The sequence below is a fragment of the Globicephala melas genome, chromosome 12 (assembly GCF_963455315.2).
Source record: "Globicephala melas chromosome 12, mGloMel1.2, whole genome shotgun sequence".
Taxonomy (NCBI): Eukaryota; Metazoa; Chordata; class Mammalia; order Artiodactyla; family Delphinidae; genus Globicephala; species Globicephala melas.
The window spans coordinates 61,538,753-61,558,255 of record NC_083325.1 but is presented as its reverse complement, the minus strand read 5'-3'; the positions used below and the strand labels follow the sequence as shown (position 1 = coordinate 61,558,255).

At 41.2% G+C, this 19,503-nt stretch overlaps 1 protein-coding gene across 5 annotated transcripts in view; it reads left to right on the top strand.

Moving 5' to 3' along the window:
* CRIM1 (cysteine rich transmembrane BMP regulator 1) overlaps positions 1-19,503 on the top strand; it is a 208,502-nt gene that overhangs the window by 34,918 nt on the left and 154,081 nt on the right. For all 5 annotated transcript variants that reach the window (XM_030857944.3, XM_060309070.2, XM_030857949.3 and 2 more), the window contains exon 2: positions 13,886-14,059. In XM_030857944.3, coding sequence (XP_030713804.1) covers positions 13,886-14,059 — 174 coding nt within the window. The remainder of the gene's footprint in view (positions 1-13,885; positions 14,060-19,503) is intronic.

The window sequence follows — 19,503 nt, the reverse complement described above, 5'->3', positions numbered from 1 at the left end:
TGGAACATTTGCTTATCATTCATAAGTGTTTTACTATAAATTGATTTAGTAAATTGGTTCAGTACTGTTTGTTTTTCAAAGACTTTCCCCACTTGGACATAATATGAATCAGTGGTCATGTTTGTTTGTTATCTATTTAGAGGTTTGCATCAGTTTAAGAGTCCTCAAAAAAAAATTGTGTGCATATTTTAGTATTTCCATTGTTTTAGATTAAGGCTTGGTCTACTCTGATACATAGTTACATATGCCTAACATAGTTTTACTTTGTGGAAATGCCTATAAAACAAATTTTTATGTCATGAATCATTTCTACTGATAACCATAATTTTGCCCTTCTTGCTTTGCACTGATTACAGCATGAGGAAGAGAGGGAAAGGGAAGCACCAGCTTTTGGATCATCCGTTTTAAGCTGGAAGGAGAGAGAATGAAAGCTCACTGCATTAGAGCAGGGCTGAATGCACGATAACAGCCAGTCGTCGGGAGCTGGGGGAGTTAAGAGCAGCAATTTTACATTACCCTGGAGTTTCTAGGCTGGCATGGAAAGAGATGCCAATACTAGCTATTTGTATCTTACTGTAGCCACAGGGATATGTGAACAGCTGGAGAATTAATTTGATATATATTCCCAGCAGCCTCTCTTCTGCCAACAGAATTCCATTACTGTGAGGTTCTGAGTGTGTACCATGAATCCGTGTCTTGCTCTTTTTTTTTTTTTTTTTTTTTTTTTGCGGTACGCGGGCCTCTCACTGTTGTGGCCTCTCCCGTTGCGGAGCACAGGCTCCGGACGCGCAGGCTCAGCGGCCATGGCTCACGGGCCCAGCTGCTCTGCGGCATGTGGGATCTTCCCGGACCGGGGCACGAACCCGTGTCCCCTGCATCGTCAGGCAGACTCTTAACCACTGCGCCACCAGGGAAGCCCTGTGTCTTGCTTTTTAATATCTGCTATAGCGTGTTTCTGGTAAGTGGAATGCCACATAATGGGGTGTAGCCATATCTTGGTTTGGAGTAAACTCCATTACCCTAAGCTGATATGAGGTAGAAAAGGTAAGGCTCTGAGTCTACAAATGCCTTCTGCCTTCAGGAAGTTGGACATTTCAGATGAACACACAGTGCTTTGTCCAATAAGTGCAGTCATACCTGAAACATTTTATTCCATGTTACTGGAATTTCAGACACCAGCAAGCAGATGGAAATATATTTTGACAAGCAGAGAGGTGGAATCTGGGACCAGTTGGGCCAGGGTTGCCGTGGCTGGTTCCTTGAGCTCCTGGGCACTGAGCGGGTGTAGCCCCCGGGGCTGCTGCTTCCCAGATCTGGAGCTGGCTGTCTTTGTACATCTTCCAAGACTCCTCTTCTTTCACATACTTTTCCCCTCTCCTACCCTGAGGATCACAACTGCTTTCTCAGTAGTCTTTGCACTTAGAATCTTTTATATCAACTGTGGAAAGAAGGAATTTCAGGCATCATCAAGAATATTGGAAGGTAGTCTGTGGAACAGAAAGACCAAGACCAGGGTTAGATTGAAGGTGACTATTGGAAGTACAGGTGTTTCAGGTGTTTTTGCTTTGGTACCACATGTACACTCTTAAAATTTTTTTTTTTGCAAAATCATTCACTACACTAAAGGTAAGAGAGCTGTTGGGAAAAATAGGGATGGGGCAGATCACTCAAAACCTATGGAACTGTGAACACAGAGGATAAATATAAACAATAAGACTCCAAATAAAGCTCCTGACTCAGGTAAGCTGCTCCTAACATTTGCATCTGGAGCCTGGACAGCCCATCCTTTGCAGCCTTACACACTCATGAGCTCAGGCTGCTTCCTTCAGGGCATGGGAACCTCACAGATGTTTACTCTGAATGGAGACTAGTTTCATCAGAATTAAATATAAGATCCAGGGGTAGTTTTTTGTTTTTTTTAGTTTTTTTGGCTGTGTTGGGTCTTCATTGCTGCACGTGGGCTTTTCTCTGGTTGTGGCGAGTGGGGGCTTTTCTTGTGGAGCATGGGCTCTGGGTGCATGGGCTTCTGTAGTTGCAGCACATGAGCTCAGTAGTTGCAGCACATGGGCCCTAGAGCAAGCGGACTTCGGTAGTTGCGGCATGCGGGCTCAGTAGTTGTGGTTCATGGGCTCTAGAGAGTAGGCTCAGTAGTTGTGGCGCATGGGCTTAGCTGCTCCATGGCATGTGGGATCTTCCTGGACCAGGGATCGAGCCCGTGTCTCCTGCATTGGCAGGCAGATACTTAACCACTGTGCTACCAGGGAAGTCCCCAGGGGTAGTTTGTTCATCATGAGTTTTTAAACACGGGAGAATATCTCTAGCTTTTTCATTTGTACGTTGAACCTCCCCGGACAGTTAAATGTAGTGGAAAGTTCAACCACTAGAGCAGCCATTTAGAAGGAAGGAATTTAAGCAAGATTATAAGCCTTTTCTTAAGGTGTTCATTTAACTGCGAAGACTTTTCCTTTTATTGTGAGAAAACTTTCTCCTGATGTTTTTATAACATTAATGTGCTGGGGGAAGTCACACATGAACCAACACACCTTCTGCATTATACTGACATCATTTTGTTCCAAATTATGTTTAACTAAAATCACGTTAGAGAAATGTGTTTTTATGGTTCAGTAGTAACTGTTAGGGGAAGAGGTACCCAGTATCTTTTGTTATTTCTCAAACCTGGGTCCTATGCTGTCTTGGCCTAAGTGTACCAGCAAGACATGATCTTTAGAGCAGCAGTTCTCAAAATGTGGACCACAGACCCCTGGGGGGCCCTGAGACATTTTCAAGTAGTACATGAGGTCAAAGTTATTTTCACAGTAATATTAACATACTATTTGCTTTTATTCTGTGTCGACATTTGCACTGCTGGTGCAAAAACAATGCTGGTAAAACTGCTGGCATCTTAGCATGAGCAGAGGCTATGGCCCCAAACTGTGTTAGTCAGTCACGCTCTGCACTTGCAGTAAAGTAAATACTAATAACCAAATAACAAACCAAATAAAAAATCAGTTTCCGGTCCACTTCTCTGGTGAGACAGGGCCGGGAGATGCTCTCCTCAGCTCCTTGCCTGGGTGGGCAAGTCAGGCTCTAGGGCCGGCAGAAATCCTTGTTTAGGGGTCCCATCAAGTTCCCCAGAGTGCTACAGCTGAGCGGAGCGGGTTCTTGGGACTACTGCTCCGGTGGTGCAGAAAGCCTTCTTGGAATCTGACATGACATCACTTTCGGACTGTTGGCCAGCTGCTCCTGACTTGGCCACATGGAGGCTCAGACTGTCCCAGTCTCTGAACTGAAGGGAACCAACACTATTAGCATATCTCTCACCACCATGAATGCAAGGTATTTCAATGAAGAGTATCAGGAGGACGTCTACAAATCCCAGACTGGCATGTGTAAGTTCTGAGGAATGGTGGAATAACCCAATGTATCTGGGTGGCCTTTGGAGACAGCTGAGACAGAGCTACAACAGGGAAGTGGCTGGCAATCAACTCATAGCCCACCTTCTCCAGCCATGTGACTGACAAGGTCTTGGTGCCCTGGCCGGCTGTCAGGCCTAAGCCTCTGAGGTGGGAGAGCTGAATTCAGGACATTGGTCCAACAGAGACCTCCCGGCCCCATGTGATATCAATCGGTGAGAGCCCTCCCAGAGATCTCTGTCTCAACACTAAGACCCAGCTCCACTCAATGACCAGCAATTATACTGCATTATACCTGACCTTATACCTAAAGCATGGACACCCCATGCCAAACAACTATCAAGACAGGAACACAGCCCCACCCATTAGTAGAGAGGCTGCCTAAAATCATACTAAGTTCACAGATACCCCAATACACCACTGCACTCGGTCTTGCCCACCAGGAAGGCAAGATCCAGCCTTATCCACCACAACACAGGCACCAGTCCCCTCCACCAGGAAGCCTACACAACCCACTGAACCAACCTTAGCCACTGGGGGCAGACACCAAAAACAAGGGAACTACAAACCTGCAGCCTGTGAAAAGGAGACCCCAAACACAGTAAGTTAAGCAAAATGAGAAGACAGAGAAATACACAGCAGGTGAAGGAGCAAGGTAAAAACCCACCAGACCAAACAAATGAAGAGGAAATAGGCAGTCTACCTGAAAAAGAATTCAGAGTAATGATAGTAAAGATGATCCAACATCTTGGAAATAGAATGGAGAAAATACAAGAAACGTTTAACTAGGACCTGGAAGAACTAAAGAGCAAACAAACAATGATGAACAACACAATCAATGAAATTAAAAATTCTCTAGAAGGAATCAATAGCAGAATAGCTGAGGCAGAAGAATGGATAAGTGACCTGGAAGACAAAATAGTGGAAATAACTACTGCAGAGCAGAATAAAGAAAAACGAATGAAAAGAATTGAGGACAATCTCAGAGACTTCTGGGACAACATTAAATGTGCCAACATTCAAATTATAGGGGTCCGAGAAGAAGAAGAGAAAAAGAAAGGGACTGAGAAAATATTTGAAGGGTTTGTAGTTGAAAACTTCCCTAATATGGGAAAGGAAATAGTCAATCAAGTACAGGAAGCAGAGAGAGAGTCCCATACAGGATAAATCCAAGGAGAAACACCCCAAGACACATATTAATCAAACGATCCAAACTTAAATTAAAAATATTAAAAGCAGCAAGGGGAAAGCAACACATAACATACAAGGGAATCCCCATAAGGTTAACAGCTGATCTTTCAGCAGAAATTCTGCAAGCCAGAAGGAAGTGGCAGGACATATTTAAAGTGATGAAAGGGAAAAACCTACAACCAAGATTACTCTACCCAGCAAGGATCTCATTCAGATTCAATGGAGAAATTAAAACCTTTACAGACAAGCAAAAGCTGAGACAATTCAGCACCACTGAACCAGCTTTACAACAAACACTAAAGGAACTTCTCTAGGCAGGAAACACAAGAGAAGGAAAAGACCTACAATAACAAACCCAAAACAATTAAGAAAATGGTAATAGGAACATATATACTGATAATTACCTTAAATGTAAATGGATTAATGCTCCAACCAAAAGACATAGACTGGCTGAATGGATGCAAAAAGAAGACCCGTATATATGCTGTCTACAAGACACCCACTTCAGACCTAGGAACACATACAGACTGAAAGTGAGGGGATGGGAAAAGATATTCCATGCATATGGAAATCAGAAGAAAGCTGGAGTAACAATTCTCATATCAAACAAAATAGACTTTAAAATGAAGACTATAACAAGAGACAAGCAAGGACACTACATAATAATCAATGGATCAATCCAAGAAGAAGATATAAAAATTGTAAATCTTTATGCACCCAACATAGGAGCACCTCAATACATAAGGCAAATGCTAACAGCCATAAAAGAGGAAATCCACAGTAACACAATCATAGTGGGGGACTTTAACACCGACTTTCACCAATGGACAGATCATCCAAAGTGAAAAATAATAAGGAAACACAAGCTTTAAATGATACATTAAGCAAGGTTGACTTAATTGATATTTAGAGGTCATTCCATCCAAAAACAACAGAATACACTTTCTTCTCAAGTTCTTATGGAACATTCTCCAGGATAGATCACATTTGGGTCACAAATCAAGCCTTGGTAAATTTAAGAAAATTGAAATCCTATCAAGTATCTTTTCCGACCACAATTCGTAAGACTAGATATCAGTTACAGGAAGAAAACTGTAAAAAGTACAAACACGTGGAGGCTAAACAATACACTACTACATAACCAAGAGATCACTGAAGAAATCAAAGAGGAAATCAAAAAATGCCTAGAAAGAAATGCCAATGAAAATACGATGACCCAAAACCTATGGGACGAAGCAAAAGCAGTTCTAAGAGGGAAGTTTATAGCAATACAATCCTACCTCCAGAAACAAGAAACATCTCAAATAAATAACCTGACCTTATACCTAAAGCAATGAGAGGAAGAACAAAAAAACCCCAAAGTTAGCAGAAGGAAAGAAATCATAAATCAGATCAGAAATAAATGAAAAAGAAATGAAGGAAATGATAGCAAAGACCAATAAAACCAAAAGCTGGTTCTTTGAGAAGATAAACAAAATTGATAAACCATTAGCCAAACTCATCAAGAAAAAAAGGGAGACGACTCAAATCAATAGAATTAGAAATGAAAAAGGTGAAGTAACAATCGACACTGCAGAAATATAAAGGATCATGAGAGATTACTGCAAGCAACTATATACCAATAAAATGGACAACCTGGAAGAAATGGACAAATTCTTAGAAAAGCACAACCTTCTGAGACTGAACCAGGCAGAAATAGAAAATATAAACAGACCAATCACAAGCACGGAAATTGAGACTGTGATTAAAAATCTTCCAACAAACAAAAAGCACAGGACCAGATGGCTTCACAAGTGAATTCTGTGAAACATTTAGAGAAGAGCTAACACCTATCCTTCTCAAACTCTTGCAAAATATAGCAGAGGGAGAAACACTCCGAAACTCATTCTACGAGGCCACCATCACCCTGGTATCGAAACCAGACAAAGATGTCACAAAAAAAACCTACAGGCCAATATCACTGATGAACATAGATGCAAAAATCCTCAACAAAATACTAGCAAACAGACTCCAACAGCACATTAAAAGGATCATACACCATGATCAAGTGGGGTTTATCGCCAGATTGCAAGGATTCTTCAGTATACACGAATCAATCAATGTGATAAACCATATTAGCAAATTGAAGGAGAAAAACCATTATCATCTCAATAGATACAGAAAAAGTTTTTACCAAAATTCAACACCTATTTATGATAAAAACCCTCCAGAAAGTAGGCATAGAGGGAACTTACCTCAACATAATAAATATGACAAACCCACAGCCAACATTGTTTTCAATGGTGAAAAACTGAAACCATTTCCACTAAGAGTAGGAACAAGACAAAGTTGCCCACTCTCACCACTATTATTCATCGTAGTTTTGGAAGTTTTAGCCACAGCAATCAGAGAAGAAAAAGATATAAAAAGAATCCATATCAGAAAAGAGGAAGTAAAGCTGTCACATTTTTGCAGATGACATGATACTATGCATAGAGAATCCTAAAGATGCTACCAGAAAACTCCTAGAGCTAATCAATGAATTTGGTAAAGTAGCATGATACAAAATTAATGCACAGAAGTCTCTTGCATTCCTATACACTAATGATGAAGAATCTGAAAGAGGAATTAAGGAAACACTCCCATTTACCACTGCAACAAAACAAATTAAATGCCTAGGAATAAACCTACCTAAGGAGACAGAAGACCTGAATGCAGAAAACTGTAAGACACTTGTGAAAGAAATTAAAGATGAAACAGACAGAAGGAGAGATATACCATGTTCTTGGATTGGAAAAATCAACATTGAGAAAATGACTATACTACCCAAAGCAATCTACAGATTCAATGCAATCGCTATCAAACTACCACTGGCATTTTTCACAGAACTGGAACAAAAAAGTTCACAATTTGTATGCAGACACAAAAGACCGTGAATAGCCAAAGCAATCTTGAGAAAGAAAAACAGAGCTGGAGAAGTCAGGCTTCCAGACTTCAGACTATACTACAAAGCTACAGTAATGAAGACAGTCTGGTACTGGCACAAAACCAGAAATATAGATCTATGGAACAGGATAGAAATCCCAGAGGTAAACCCGCACACATGTGGTTACCTTATTTTTTTTTTGTTTTTTGTTTTTTTTTGCAGTACGCGGGCCTCTCACTGTTGTGGCCTCTCCTGTTGCGGAGCACAGGCTCCGGACGTGCAGGCTCAGCAGCATGGCTCACGGGCCCAGCTGCTCCGCGGCATGTGGGATCTTCCTGGACTGGGGCATGAACCCGCGTCCCCTGCATCGGCAGGTGGACTCTCAACCACTGCGCCACCAGGGAAGCCCTTGGTTACCTTAGCTTTGATAAAGGAGGCAAGAATATACAATGGAGAAAAGACAGCCTCTTCAGTAAGTGGTGCTGGGAAAACTGGACTACATGTAAAAGAATGAAATTAGAATACTTCCTCACACCATATACCAAAATAAACTCATAATGGATTAAAGACCTAAATGTAAGACCAGAGACTATAAAACTCTTAGAGGAAAACATAGGCAGAACACTCTATGACATAAATCACAGCAAGATCCTTTTTGACCCACCTAGAGAAAGAGAAATATATACAAATGGGACCTAATGAAACTTAAAGGATTTTGCAGAGCTAAGGGAGCCATAAACAAGATGAAAGGACAACCCTCAGAATGGGAGAAAATATTTGCAAACAAAGCAACTGACAAAAGATTAATCTTGAAAGTATACAAGCAGCTCATTCCGCTCAATATGAAAAAAACAAACAACCCAATCCAAAAATGGGTAGAAGACCTAGACATTTCTCCAAAGAAGATATACAGATTGCCAACAAACACATGAAAGGATGCTCAACATCAGTAATCATTAGAAAAATGCAAGTCAAAACTACAATGAGGTATCACCTCACACCAGTCAGAATGGCCATCATCAAAAAGTCTACAAACAATAAATGCTGGAGAGGGTGTGGAGAAAAGGGAACACTTTTGCACTGTTGATGGGAATGTAAATTGATACAGCCACTAAGGAGAACAGTATGGAGGTACGTTAAAAAACTAAAAATAGAACTACCATATGACCCAGCAGTCCCAATGCCGGGCATATATACTAGTGAGAAAACCATAACTCAAAAAGAATCATGTACCACAGTGTTCATTGCTGCACTATTTACAATAAGCAAGACATGGGAACGATCTAACTGTCTATCGACATTTGATGATGAATGGATAAAGAAGATGTGGCACGTGTATACAATGGAATATTACTCAGCCATAAAAAGAAATGAAATTGAGTTATTTGTAGTGAGGTGGATGGACCTAGGGTCTGTCATACAGAGTGAAGTAAGTGAGAAAGAGAAAAACAAATACCATATGCTAACACATATATATGGAGTCTAAAAAGAAAAAAATGGTTCTGTAGAATCTATGTGCAGGATAGGAATAAAGACACAGACGTGGAGAGTGGACTTGAGGACACGAGGAGGGGGAGGGGTGGGCTGGGACGAGGTGAGAGTGTGGCATGGACATACTCTACCACATGTAGAATGGATGGCTGGTGGGAAGCAGCTGCATAGCACAGGGAGATTAGCTCGGTGCTTTGTGACCACGTAGAGAGGTGGATAGGGAGGGTGGGAGGGAGACACAAGAGGGAGTGGATATGGGGATATGTGTATACATATAGCTGATACACTTTGCTATACAGAAGAAGCTAACGCACCATTGTAGAGCAATTATAGTCCAATAAAGATGTTGGGAAAAAAATCAGTTTCCTTTAAGAATGCCCTTTATTGAATCAGTACAAGTTATTAATTTTATTAAATTTCAACTCTTGATTATACATCTTGTGAACATTCTCTGGAATGAAATGGGAAGAATGGATGAAATAATTCTGCCTACTGAAGTCCCACGGTTGTCTCGAGGTAAAATATCATCTCCTGGTTTCTTCTAAATATCCAAGTGGAGATGTCAGGTTAGCAGTTAGTTATAACTGACTCTTCTCTGGAGTACTCACATATTTGCATGTATTTGAACATGCATGAATTCTAATTCATACATGAAATTATCACATTTCTTTCATTTTGTATATAGAGAAAATCACATTCGGATTTGGTATCTTGCAGAAGTTACAAACTTAAAAATACATTTGCAGAGGTATCTCAATTATCTTGACCTTTCAGCCTTGGAGACTACATCTTGTCGCATGGAGAGCACTAGGAAAAAACTACTTGATATAAATAGTTAAAGGGCAGTACTCCTGTTTTTAATCCCCCCGCCCCTTGTTCTTAAAAGTCCTGACTAGTCCAAGGAGAAATCAGAAACTATATCAGAATCAGAACCTTGATCCTTGTGCTGTATATGTGGATTTACTTAGGAAAAGAGATTTTAAAACATCAGATTTGCCAGGTGCTGTCAGTGGCACTGTTAGGCTCAGATTTGATTTCTGTATAATCAGACTTTACTAAATTTTGCTTTCAATCCCTGTTGGATGGCTGTTAACAGTAAAGTATAATGTTCTGTAATAGAAAAACATAAAAGCATTTGTCTCATAAACATGTTGTACTTGATCCTATAAAGCAGTGGTTTGTAAGGGAGCTATTTGCCAAGAAGAAAAAGTATTGATTAGGATGGGGGGCATAGAAATGAAAGGGTTTCCTCTCAAGAAAGAAAAGAAGAGCATGTAAGACATTTTTGGTTTTAGAGTCAGATGCCTCCTGACTGGACAGGGTGGCCATGACATTTCCTGAGGGGGTGGTCAGGCTTACCTGTGCACCATCAGGTGCAGCCTGTCGCTGTTGCCAAGAGGCTTCTGCTGAGAACAGTAAGGAGCTGGAGAGGGCATTAAGGGAAGTTGCCTTTTAATTCTGATTCCACACTCAGGGGATATGGTCTTCCTGGGGGAAGGCAGAGAAAAACACCTGGCAGTGAAAACAAATTGGCCGTAAGATGGACTTCTTGGAGGGGCTGTTGATGCCAGCCAGCTGATAAGAGTCTGCAGTCTAGAGCTGAACTGGGAAAGAGACTAATGACAGTTGATGCCTAGAGAGAAAGGTACCAAAGTATGTCTGAGCATTTCTTCAAAATGCCTGCCTCATTAATGCTTCACTAATAAGGTTTTTGAATAAGATTTTTATTATGTAAACATGTTCATTATAATGAAACATGTTTTCCTTGTTATACATCTATACATTTGTTTACAAGACATTTTCTGTTTAAAAAAAAAAAAGGCCTTCCCTGGTGGCGCAGTGGTTGAGAGTCCGCCTGCCAATGCAGGGGACACGGGTTCGTGCCCCGGTCTGGGAAGATCCCACATGCTGCGGGGTGGCTGGGCCTGTAAGCCATGGCCGCTGAGCCTGTGCTCCGCAACGGGAGAGGCCACAACAGTGAGAGGCCCGCGTACCGCAAAAAAAACCCCAAAAAAGCATAGTCAACAGCATTGACCATACCAGTGACATGGAAAACTAGATAGAGTTACTGAACACTTGTACTAAGTCTTGGGGTTAAGGGAGTTCAAAGTTGGATAAGACCTGGCTCCTCCTGCACATGAGGACTCTTTGTCTAATGGGGAAGTTAGACTTGCGTGAAACCATTATTGGAAAGGGTAAGAGGTGTGCACAGGTGTTTGTAGGAGCGTGGAGGATAGAGAGCTCAGAGTTGGAGAAGACTTCTCAAAGAGGTAACATGTGACTTGGGTCTTGAAAAATGAATAGGAGTTATCAAGAGGAAGGAGAGAAGGAGGTGTTCCAGGCGATGACATTCTGTGAGCAAAGGCATGGGAACATTTATTGAGGGTTTGTAGTGAGAATCTGTGTGCTTATTGGAGCATTAGGATGTTTGGACTTTTTCTTGTTAGCAAGAGAGAACCAATGAGCAGGCTTGTCTTTTTTTTTTTGTGGGGGGGGGATACGCGGGCCTCTCACTGTTGTGGCCTCTCCCATCGCGGAGCACAGGCTTTGACGCGCAGGCCCAGTGGCCATGGCTTACGGGCCCAGCTGCTCCGTGGCATGTGGTATCCTCCCGGACCGGGGCACGAACCCATGTTCCCTGAATCGGCAGGCAGACTCTCAACCACTGCGCCACCAGGGAAGCCCCAGGCTTGTCTTTTGAGGAAGATGATGCTGGTTGACAGTGTGGGAAATGGGGTAGTGCAAGGAGACAGGTTAGAGGATGCTGCAGTGGTTCAGGAGAGTGATGTCTTCAGGGAGTTCCAGTTACGATGGAGGGAAGGGATGTTTATTGTGGAAAAAAAAATCTGCATCAGAATCCATTTGATTTGGTGATACATTAACTGCATATATTTACAAAGATAGTAATAAAGATTTCTTGGAATATGGGACGGAAAAGAGGAGAAATACAGTTTTTCAGTAGTTCAAATGTTACTTGAGTTTCTTACTGATTTTTAGGTTCCTAGGATTGAACTAATTTTGAATTACAAATTTGAATATACAGTCAAAAGAATTTCTTTACGGTAAATTTTGCTGAACTATATTAGGCTGGTGGTACTAATAACATGTTAACAATTAAATATAGAGGTAAGAAATTGTTTACGTGAGCCATTTTGTCACGTGTTATAACCAAAGACTAAATTATCACCTACTTTACTGTGTTGAGTTGTTTCAGTATATTCTATTCTGGTTTTCCTTTCAAAGTAATTTAGTAATTTCACTGTTGTCTTGAAGATAGGAATGTCCCTTTGTGTGTATACATGTTATATACCTGTCATTTCTAAAGACCAAATACAGGCTAAATAGGAAAATAAATCTTAAAACAGATACCTTGTGTTTTTGTTTAAACTTCTAAAATTGTTTTACTAAGAGATGAAGCTTTGATCAAATAAGAGAGCCTGATCTTCTGAAATCAAAACACAGGAGATTTTCTATTCTCCCTTTCAAATAATCACCCTGAAGCTCTTTATTTTGTAAATGATATCCTTCTAAAGACCCCTTGACAAGAAAATTATTTATTTCAGTGAGGGAGAACAGTCTTTTCCTGACTTAGGCAGTAAGTCAACGATGTCACCAGAAGGAAAAGTTAGCCTTATAAAAATTATAGCCATTTGTTTGCGCTGTCTTTTGTGAAAAGACATTCTTAAGATGTCTTTATACCTGCCTTACTTTGAGCAGCAAGTTTAAGTATCTTAAATTCAAGCACTTTTAAAAGATTCTCTCCAGATATGGTTATCAGAAACATGTTTACTATTTAATAGTCAGTGCCCAGTTAAGGTGTGATAAAGTATCTATTAAAGATAATGTTAAGAGGGGGGAAAAGCTCATAACATCACAGAGACTCAGAGAAATAGTCTGGTTTCTACAAGAGGCATTTCAACTATGAGGAATATTATTAAGGATTGAGTCTTGCTGTGGTTCTGTCATGTTTGTTTCATTTGTCTGAACTTGTTCCCATGAAAGTTGGTTTTAAAATCTATTTCTTACAGTCAACTCCATTTCATGACCCAGGACCCTGATATGGTCTCAGCCGCAGACTTTGACGACCTCAGCCTCTCACTAGGCTGTCGCCCTTAGTTTTGTTTGTTGTTGTTTCTGGCTTTGGTTGTGGGCAGTAATGGACATTAGCATTTGTACTGAAGTGCATTGGAGGGCACCTCCTCCGTTGTATCCCATTCCTGACTCCTTGGGTGGTGTCTGTTTACATTTATTAGCACTGCCTTGATATATGAAGTTGCAGAGCTGTTTTAAACCTGAAGCTGGTCTCTACCAGATGGGGTAAAAAATTTGGGGGTTTTTTGGAATAATTTTGTCGATTGACAGATGTAGTTTTATTGAACATGGGAAAATCCTGGAATCTTTGTTTAAAATGAAGAAATTTAAAGGAATCTCAATTGTTTCTGTAATAACACATCAGAGGAGTAGTGGTTTTTGATCAGAAACGTTTGTATATATAGCTAGTTAATGTTGAAGTGTATGGGTATATTTCAGTCTTCTCTTTTTTTAGGAGGTTGGGTTTCATTCATTTGTAAAACTGCAGCCAAACTGTGTTTCGTAAATTGAGGTGTCAAAATCGGATGTTAATCTTGACATCCTCGCACATTTTTGCTTTCAGACAGGCCTTTTTTTTTTGGCGGTATGTGGGCCTCTCCTGTTGCGGAGCACAGGCTCCAGACACGCAGGCTCAGCGGCCATGGCTCACGGGCCTAGCCGCTCCGGGGCACGAACCCGTGTCCCCTGCATCGGCAGGCGGACGCTCAACCACTGCGCCACCAGGGAAGCCCTCAGACGGGCCTTTGAATGAAGCTAACAAGCAAACATTATGTGGTTGTTAATTGTTTTACAGATGAGAACTGGGATGATGACCAACTGCTTGGTTTTGAACCATGCAATGAAAACCTTGTCTCTGGCTGCAATATAATCAATGGGAAATGTGAGTGTGACACCATTCGAACCTGTAACAATCCCTTTGAGTTTCCAAGGAAGGATATGTGCCTTTCAGCTTTAAAGAGGATTGAAGGTAAGTACACATTTTCAGTCATAAGTGTTAGCATTGTGTAACTCTGAGCAGTGATGGTATTTGAGCTGGAAAAGGCAAAGACAAGCTTAGAGCGATTGGTAGCTTTGATGCTCTCAAACAAGATGCAGAATGTTGACTAGGTACGGACGTGATGGCATATGTGTGCCTGTGTGTCCACGCACGTGTGTGTTTCCTGAAATCGGTGGGATGGTCATGCTGCGGTAGTATGGCCAGGATCGTTTGTGCCAGCCTGCCTAGGTCACCTCTGCATAGTGGATGATTTCACATGTGGCATGCTTGAGGTCAGCATCTGTTGTTACCACGTCCATTCCGCGTGATTTACCATAGGATGGTGCTCCATGAGGAGAGCGCTAATTAGAAATGCAGCTCATCTGGCAAGAACGTGCATCTCTTTAGAAGAGGTGGGAGATTTGTGCAGTGGCGATCGGAGGCTGAGATTGGCTCAAAATCATATAGGTGTGGATGGGTCATTGGGTGCTTCTCCTCTGGAATGAAGTCAGAAATCACATTAAAATAACAAAATAACGTGGCCCATAACTTTTATACATTCATGCATAAAACCTAGAAAAGAAATTTAGGAATTGAAAACATGAAGTAATCAAGTAATTAGGGGTGGCATGCCCAGAGCTGAGTGCCGTGCCTTGCCACCAGAATTAACAGAGGATGTGGCATGGGCTTGAGTCTCAGCCCTGCCCCTGATCAGCATTGAACTCTTGCTGAGCCCCAGGTTCTGCTCAGGGAAAAAAGAAGACTGAACGAGACTTTCTTAAATATACCTTTTGTCTCTACAATGATGCTGCTCAAAGATGGAGCAGTTGGTAATATAGTTTGGAATACCCAGGATTTTCCAGGTCCAAAATCAAGCTTATAAGGGCAGTAGAGCAAGGGCTGAAGTTTTTGAACTGTATTAAGTTTCTCAGACATATTAAATGGTAGTAAAGAATGGGAAATGTGCAGTAGCCTCCAAAATAGCATTTCTCTTTGTGTTTACCAATGCTGCTGAACCTTTAAAAGAGAGTACAATAGAAAACAACAGAAATAAAATTTTGGGAACACAGAGAGTCTTAGATAACATTTATTCTAGTCCTTGAATTTGAAAATTGAAAAACTCAGCTCTACACAGTGGATGACTGACAAGCCAAGTTCTAACCACGTAAAGTCTTTTTTGAATCACATTATGCCATAGACAACACAGTTACCAAACTCGTTTTTATTGTCTTGCGGCTCTTTGCTCCCCCGTCTTCACCCCCATTGTCCGCTGAAAAAATAGTATATTTTGCCAACTTCAGTGTATAAACTTTCAGGGGTAGAGTTGAAGCAGTCAAATGTCTATTAAATTAATTATTCATACAGATTTTATCACGTCATGTAAAATAATACAGCAATTTAGAGTATTACTTTTTGCTGTTCTTATATTTCACAAAACTGTTTTAGTCATATTTCAAATGCCTCACCGTCACTGTCATTGTCTTTGCTAGAGCTGATTTCCGTGTCATTTAACACTGTTTTCTGAGCACACCCTCTTTATTGCCATCTAAGTTGTTGGAGATGCAGCAGATTTTGAATCCAAGTTATCACAAGAAGTTTTGTTCCAAAACACGGTGTCTTTTCACATAAAACTAGGACGGTTACATTTTTAATTAGCGAGGTGTGTATTTTTGATCTTTACAGTGTGGAGATTGACTATTGATTTTTCAGGTGTTTCTGAAAAAGCTGTTTACAAGATCCAGCACTTCCAATTTTGACATCATTCCCTCAGGAATAATTACTGTGGCTGATTAAATCTCTCCATGCCCCTCCTCCCCTTGTTTTTTTTAACAGATTCTGTCTGATGGCCTCTTCATAATCCAAAAGTAGGATTGGTTGAGGTCATTTGAGGTTTATGTATCTTCCACAAATCGTACTTGTTTTTTTTTTTTTAAATAAAGCACTCTGTGATATTTGAGGCCTTGTAAGAAATCAATATTGGGGGATTTCCCTTTCCTGAGAGATAATTTTGAAGAAAAAGGTCTACTTCTATTCAAGTATATATTGCAAATGAAAGAGTTAGTGATGGTATATCACTGTATATGATTAAATCATTAATAAATGCAGTGAAGACTTGGAATGCTATAGGAATTTAGGGCCAAAAAATTGTGACCTGGCGTTATATGATAAGGTATTGTAGAGGAGGAGGAGTCTGAACAATTTGGAATTTGGATGGTGATGGATTCCAGGAAGAAGAATGATACGGACAAAAGAATAAAATGTACAAGTGAGAGTTGCTTGACTTACATGAAAGACACTTGGGAAATGAATCTAAAAGAGCAAGTTTATTTTTTTTGGCCATGGCAATAAAAGCGCCAAATCCTAACCACAAGACCACCAGGGAACTCCTGTAAAAGAGCAAGTTTTTATGTTGATAGGTAATAGGAACTAAAAATGGGGAGGCAGGACAGGACCAGATGATGAAATGTCTTCCACGTGGCTCAGGAAGGTTAGGCCTGGTGATAGGAGCTATCAGGAATCGCTGTAGGTTTATGAGCTGACAGCAGCAGAGCGTGGAGAAATCAGTGTTAGGCAGATTGGGGTTTTGGGGCGTGGAAGGAATTTGCAGGTGGAGCTTCTGTTGGAGAGCTCGGTGCAGCTTGTTGGAGAGCTGTTTCTGTTATTTAGATGTGGTGTCACAAGAGACTGGTCTAGGGGATGGCCGGGGAAAAGCAAGGAAGAGATGGAAACACGCCATTTTAATGGAAGAACGTCCAGTATCTGCTAACAGACAAGGGAGGGATGAAAATACAAAGATGATTCTGGGGTTCCTAACGTGAAAGAGTAGAAGAATGATAGTACGAGAAACAGAAATGGGAAAACCTCTCAAAAGGAGGAACTGAAAAATGAGGTGGTTGTTTTAGAGGGATTTAGGGTCAAGAGACACTTTAAAAATATGGAAGATATTACAGCATGTTTGAATGATGACAAGAATGATCTAGTAAAAAGGGAGAAACTGATAATGTAAGAAAGATGATGACTGCAGGAGCAAAGTCTTTGAGGAGGGAGAGGAGCAAAATTGTTCCTGTTTCTCAGAGATGCATAAAACAAGGTCATCAGCTGACGTTGAGGCGGAAGAAGGGGTGTGAAAAATTGGGGAGGGAGAGGAGATGGAAAATAGAAATCTCAGAGGGAGGACGAGTGAATTAAGTAGGGAAATGTATTAGGGTGGCCTGCTAGTGCTGATAGCTTACTTGAGGTTATAAATTTGAAGGGAGACCAGCCAGCACAGTTGTGCGCTTTTCCCCAGCTCTGGTGCATGCAGTGGAGGTGGAGGGTTAGGATTTAACCAGGGTTAGGATTTTTCCTGATGAGTCTGATATAAAGAGAAGGGTACTGAGATTGAGAGAGTGCTTATGGTGACTGGCCATGCCATTGCTGCTGGGAAGGATACAGCAGCAGTCAGTAGCGAAGGAACAGAGGCAGAAGTTCTGTAGATAAATGCAACGCCTGCGTGTAGTTGGTACATCATGTGATTGCATGTGCTTTAGGCAAACAACGTATTATTTTTTTAAGGAGAACAGGAAGAATGATCTGAAATTAGTGATGAGAACAAAGAGGACCTCTACCCCACCCCCAGGATTTATGGCATGTGGGCGGTGACGCTGTCCCCACTTGAGAGGACTTCAGGGGATAGAGAGCAGTCAGGGAGGAGTACCCAGGTTTCCATTAGAGCACAGAGGTGAAGGGAACCATCTGGAGGGGAGAATGACAGCAAAGGGGATTTTGGTGATGACGGTCCACGAGTTCTAGAAGGCACAGTAGAAGGATTCGGATGGCAGGGTTGTGCAGAGCATGGGTGATTTTGCAGAGCCAAGGAAGATTGAGTCCAGAGATGATGGATGACCTGGTAAGTTTAGACTTAGTTCTTGAGGTTTGTTATGAGAAGGTGAATAGTTAGTTCTAGTTAAAGCCTTCCTTTGAGGACTGTCCTCTGGGGCATTCTGTAATGTGAAGGTATGTATGCAGTTGGGGATGGGGCAGAAGGACTAGTGTTCTCGCCAGAGCATAATGAGATAATGTGGGTCCCCATTACTACGTTTTGTGAGTGAATTCTGAACATGAATTTTAAGCATAACTACAACAACATTTTTAGAATGTGTGGAAGTCATTGCAAGGCATTTCAATACCATATTTATAGATTTATGGAGAATAATGGCAATTTCAGGGTATTTAAAAAAGTTCTTGTGTATTATATTTGTTTAAAAGGGAGGGGTATTGGTCCTGCATTTTAATGAACACATCATCATAAAGTCAGTTTGTCACAGATTTAGAGGAAATAGGATACTGGATAAACAGGCAGCCAGGCCTTTGTACGGAATAATTTGTCAGAATTATCTTTGTTTCTCTGAGGAAGAAGAGAAAGACTGATAAAGGGAATGAACTGCAAGTCATCCCACCTTGATCTTAACAAAGCTTTTAGTTTTATGCCATACTACCTATTTATCATCGGTTTGGTACCTGCTGTACCGAGCTCCACAAAAGTTAAATTGATACACCATCAGAAGAGGGGACCACATTAACAAAAACAGTACCAGCCTCTGTGGCTGCCACAAGGGTTTTCTTGAGGGACCTCTCTGGGCTTGGTAATGGTAGTTAAAGTTGATACGAAAGACTTCCATGATACAGTGAATAAGTTGGACTTTTAAGTTTGCATCTGACTACAGGTTGGGGTAAGTAGCTTTTGTTTTCTTAAAAAATTACTATAATTCAGAGTGGTTGTAATAAAGTCGAGAAGTAATCAGAAGTATGAAATCATGCCAGATTCAGAGAAGGATGTAAAGCACCCTAGAAAACATTCGTCTGTCGATCCATCCATCAGATATTCATTGAGTGCCAAACATGTACTAGTCACAGTTCCAGTTGCTGAGGATACAGCTTTTGTGGAGCTCACATTCAGAAGGGGAGGGGTGACAATAAACACAAAAGTGAGCAGGAAAGTATCATGGAGTATGATAAGAGCTATGAAGAGTAATCGTCAGGATGATATGATAGAGAATTACTGCGTTGACTGGGGAAGTTGTTTTAGATAAGGATGTCAGGGAAGTTTTTCATGAAGGAAGAGCATTTGACCTGAAATCTGACTGTAAGAAGGAGTTGAACTTGTGCTGATCTGAGGGGAGAGAAGTCCACGCAGAGGACACTGCAAGCGCGAAAGGTCTAAGCTGAGAGAGAGCTTGGTGTGTTGAAAGAATGTCGAGAAAAAGCAAGAAGGTCAGTGTGGCTGGAATGTCATGGGGGTGGGGGGTGAGTAAGGGCCAGGTCACACAACGCCTTGTGTTAGATAACGATGAGGTGTGTGGATTTTGTGATGAGTACATGGGAAAGCTGTTAAAGGATTGTGAACAAGGGTGTAATGTAATTTGGTATGTGTTCTAAAAAATGAACATGGTAGA